The sequence below is a fragment of the Peromyscus californicus genome, unplaced genomic scaffold (genome assembly GCF_007827085.1).
Source record: "Peromyscus californicus insignis strain IS unplaced genomic scaffold, ASM782708v3 Scaffold_7__1_contigs__length_154581171, whole genome shotgun sequence".
Classification (NCBI taxonomy): Eukaryota; Metazoa; Chordata; class Mammalia; order Rodentia; family Cricetidae; genus Peromyscus; species Peromyscus californicus.
The window spans coordinates 62,365,443-62,369,936 of record NW_026294595.1 but is presented as its reverse complement, the minus strand read 5'-3'; the positions used below and the strand labels follow the sequence as shown (position 1 = coordinate 62,369,936).

The 4,494-nt window shown below is 36.9% G+C and overlaps 1 protein-coding gene across 1 annotated transcript; it reads left to right on the top strand.

Moving 5' to 3' along the window:
- The first annotated feature begins 2,029 nt into the window (after positions 1-2,029).
- Positions 2,030-2,968, top strand: LOC128100882 (olfactory receptor 9G4). Its single transcript, XM_052723631.1, has one exon. The coding sequence runs from the start codon at positions 2,030-2,032 to the stop codon at positions 2,966-2,968; it is 939 nt and encodes a 312-aa protein (XP_052579591.1).
- Positions 2,969-4,494: the final 1,526 nt, after the last annotated feature.

Sequence of the window (4,494 nt, the reverse complement as noted above, 5' to 3'; positions counted from 1 at the left end):
CGCTTGCACCCTATGTGCTAAGGGAGTGATGCAGAGTATAGCAGTAGTGAGAGGCTGGCTTTACCTCTTTAAGATGCACTGGCCACAGTGCATCCATTAAATTCTATGCTTAGTGAAAACTACCAAGTGCCTTGCCTCTTTAGCATGAAGAGGACAAATAAAACCAAAGGTCTTGAGTGCATCCTTCCAGTGACAATGACTGGCTTTGCCCAAAGGTGAGTGTTTTGAACATTGAAATCCATCAACAACATCTGTTAGTTTCTAGACTACCACTCAGCATTAACAGCTAAAGATAAAATCCTCTCTTAAGTGTGGTTCTGAATTTGGTTGTGTTTTAGAGAATTCTTGGAATTTTTGTGAGAGCAGCTTTCTAACTTCTTGGTTCATAGTTCCTCAATGTATTACAAGCAAATAATAAAATAAAAAGTTCTTCCTGGAGTTTAGTATCTACTCTATAAGAAAATGCCTGACTGACAAATGCTTCTGAATCTCACATCAACGGAAATCAAGTGAATAGTAAGTGGTTTTAGTTTATAAAAGGATTATAGCTTTACAATATCCATGGAGGAAATTTACAGGAACTTGGGCAAAATAAATAATCATTACAAGACACATTAGAATCTTTCAGAGCATGACTTCCTTCCCTCCCTCCCTTCCCATCTCCCTCGTCCATTTTTGCCCTTCCATTCTTCTTCCCCCTTTCTTCCTTCTTCCCTTCCTTCCTTTTCCTTCTTTCCTTTCTTCCTTCTTTCCATCTCCCCATATTGCCATCCAATAAAAACTGTGAAAAATTTATGTAGCACTGATATTTAAATACAGTGTAGAATATTATAACTGGATTAAATATAACAATGCCATATCCTCAAGCATTCATGTTTTCTTTTATTTTTATTTTATTTAGATTTCTATTACGTGTATGTGTGTGTGTGTGTGTGTGTGTGTGTGTGTGTGTGTGTGTGTGTGTGTGTGTGTAAAATGTCGAGGTCAAAGGACAACTTTGAGAAGAATCATGTCTCTCCTTAGGAGGACCATATGGGTCCTGAGGATCAGTCTCAGGTTATCAATCTTGGCTGCAAGATCCTTCACCTAATGAGCCATTTCACTAGAACCATTAATTACTCTTTGATGGGAGTATGTTCAAAATATTTTTTACAGTGTTTGAAATAGTTATTACAGTTGTCAATAGTCTATGACACAGTAGCATACTGAAATTTTTTATATTTCTAAGTCTCAGCTAGTTCCTCAGCACACACTCTTGGGTAAGCTGATTTGAGGCTTAAAATATCTGTTTTGTTGATTACTTAGCTGTGTGACTGGTCACTTACATTCTACACACAAGTTTTATCAATTACATCACAAAGTATGAAATGCCACTTGACCTATGCAAAGTTGATGAGAATTATGTAAATTAAATTAATCATAAAGTTCAATGTAGAACCTGCTATAAGATCCATATGTGTGTGTTCTCTCAGATTGTTACATAACAGAAGGGATAATGTATATGAATTTTTAATTCTTGACACATAAATTCTCAATTAATTATGGAAGGATACTAAATGTGTGTGGATGTGTGTGTGTGTGAATTTTCTGTTGGAGATACTATGAAAGCTTAACATTAACCTGAATTTAGATCCTCTTGACTCAGTCATCTGTGTATAGGCATGTGGTATCTTATACAGCTCACCATACTTCAGTTTTATGAGTGGTGACTACTGACCAAACTTTCTTCTAGACATTTTCATGTTTATATTCTTTATATAATCAGAAAGGATGCCAGTTGTTTATTGAACATTCTATAAGCTATTTCTCTTATCTATTTCATGCTCTGTATTAAAGCTACTATATAGATTCCATAATTTTAAAGTCATTCATACCACAATTACAATGATCTTTTAATGTCACCGACTAAAGTTCTATAATTCAACATGGTAAATAAAATCTATTAGGCTTCTTAGTAATTTCTGAACTACCTAATATGTTTGCTATCATGACTCAATGTTTATTGATGACCAGGTTCTCCTCTGTGGACATGGAGGTGGACAATCGAACCATCCTGACTGAATTCATCCTGGTGGGCTTCTCAGCAAATCCCCGCTGGCAGCTGATTCTATTTGGAATATTTCTAACCATCTACTTGTTGACACTGTCAGGGAACATGATGCTGGTTGTCTTAATCCGTATTGATTCTAGACTACATACACCTATGTACTTTTTCATCGGCAATCTGTCATTTTTGGATTTCTGGTATACTTCTGTATACACCCCAAAGATACTGGCCACTTGTGTCTCAGAAGACAAACGCATTTCCTTGGCTGGCTGTGGGGCTCAACTATTCTTCTCCTGTGTTGTAGCCTACACTGAGTGCTACCTGCTGGCAGCCATGGCCTATGACCGACATTCAGCAATTTGTAGCCCATTGCTTTATTCAAGCATCATGTCCACTTCTCTCTGTACTGGGCTGGTGGCTGGCTGTTACATAGGAGGGTTTTTGAATGCCATAGCCCATACTGCTAACACCTTCCGGCTGACTTTCTGTGGTAAAAATATTATTGATCATTTTTTCTGTGATGCACCACCATTGGTAAAAATGTCCTGTACAGATACCCGTGTCTATGAAAAGGTCCTTCTGGGTGTGGTGGGCTTCACTGTGCTCTCCAGCATTCTTGCCATCCTCATTTCCTATTTCAACATCCTCCTGGCTATCTTGAGGATCCGCTCAGCCTCAGGAAGACGTAAGGCATTCTCCACCTGTGCCTCTCACCTGGTCTCTGTCATGCTATTCTATGGTTCCTTGCTCTTCATGTATTCAAGGCCTAGTTCAACCTACTCTCTGGAAAAAGACAAAGTGGCTGCCCTCTTCTACACTGTAGTCAACCCATTGCTCAACCCTCTCATCTATAGCCTGAGAAACAAAGATGTCAAAGATGCCTTCAGGAAAGCAACACAGACAATACGACCACATGCATGAAGATTATCCCTTTTTGTTAAGACCTGCTAATATATTCATTCTTGAAGTAATCCAGTTTTGCTGTGCTCACAATTTAGGCATTTCACTTAAATTCAACAAGTGATCCTCTAGATAATGAAATGTTGAGCAAATGACTTTTATTTATTATTATTTTCATACTATGTGTGTAGTATGATTCATTTAAATACTTATTGTTTATAATACTTGAGAATTTAATGCTCTTCAATATTACATTTTGTCTCTTAATTTTTCATAAAATTCATTTTATTGGTTAATTCTGAAATTATTTAAGAGAAAAGAAATTACAGTTTCAAAGGATACAGTCTAATTTTAAATTTGTCAAGCCATTGTTGCTCCCTGAGAAGAAGATTCAGACTGCTGAGATTCTTGGGTGTGTAGGCATGACTGCAGGATTTTCCTTTAGTATAGTGCTACCTCCAATAAATTACTTAAAGATGTATAAATAGAGTGTGTAGAAGCACTCTTTGTAAACCACATATCTTTTATATCAATGTAGTATTAGACAAAGAATTTAAGAGTTATGAAGTTTATGAGATGCAGCTAAAAAGAGCAATAAAACTCTTTGTAAATCTATGGAAAAATATGAGTCCTTCTGGGTGTGTATTACCCTAACTAGTTTATAGTCTCCTAGGTAGAGTAGGTACTTGACAAGACCCTCTCTCAGGTCACATACTAAAATAGCTCAATTGGAGGGAACAACTTACAACTTTAAAATAAAAACAAAAACAAAAACAACAACACCAAAAAAAAAAAAAAAAAAAAAAAACAAGTTCATTCAGCTTGTATCTGCCCAGATCTAGCAGTTGCCTGTTTGTCTCTTAGGGACAAGCTCGGGAATTCTCAGCACATTTCCAGCCCTAACAAAGCTGTTTATGTTGCTGCAGGAAACCCTGGAGGATCAAATAGTTGGTACCACTGGCTCTGAGCCAACTGCCGTACACCTTCATATGAACTCTGTGTCTTAAGCCTCTAGTGGATGGATACCACAGGGTAAAAAAGCCACTACTTTCGTGTCTTTTAAGGGCTTGCTATAATCCCCTCCATATCTAAGTTCCATTAATAAATGCAGTGGATCTTCAACATGTTATCTAGTGATTTACTTTCTTGGAATCCCAGCAGATACTGTTTTAGGATAGTGTGGGACAACACCTTGAAACAAATCCGCTGCTACCTCTTCAGGCCAATTCTGCCTTTATGTTCAGATAAATGAAACAATGCTCTAGACACAACACTAGTATTATTCTAACAGGCAATCAAAAAAATTATACTTCAAAATTTAGTGCATGACAGGTTTAGTTATTAGTTAAGTTTCTAGATCAGAGATTAAAGAAGGGGTTTCTCTATCAGAGATTAAATTTTATTATTACAATTGATAAAATGAGCACATTTATATATTCAGTAAAATTTAGATCCAGCCACCAGTGGCAGACACTACAGCCGGTGAACTAGCTCAAAGTTCCTCATCTTTCCTTTATCTGTACCATTTCTCTCATACGTGATTGTCG

Coding starts and splice junctions, on each gene's coding strand:
- LOC128100882 (XM_052723631.1), top strand. CDS start 2,030: ATGGAGGTGGACAATCGAACCATCCTGACTGAATTCATCCTGGTGGGC.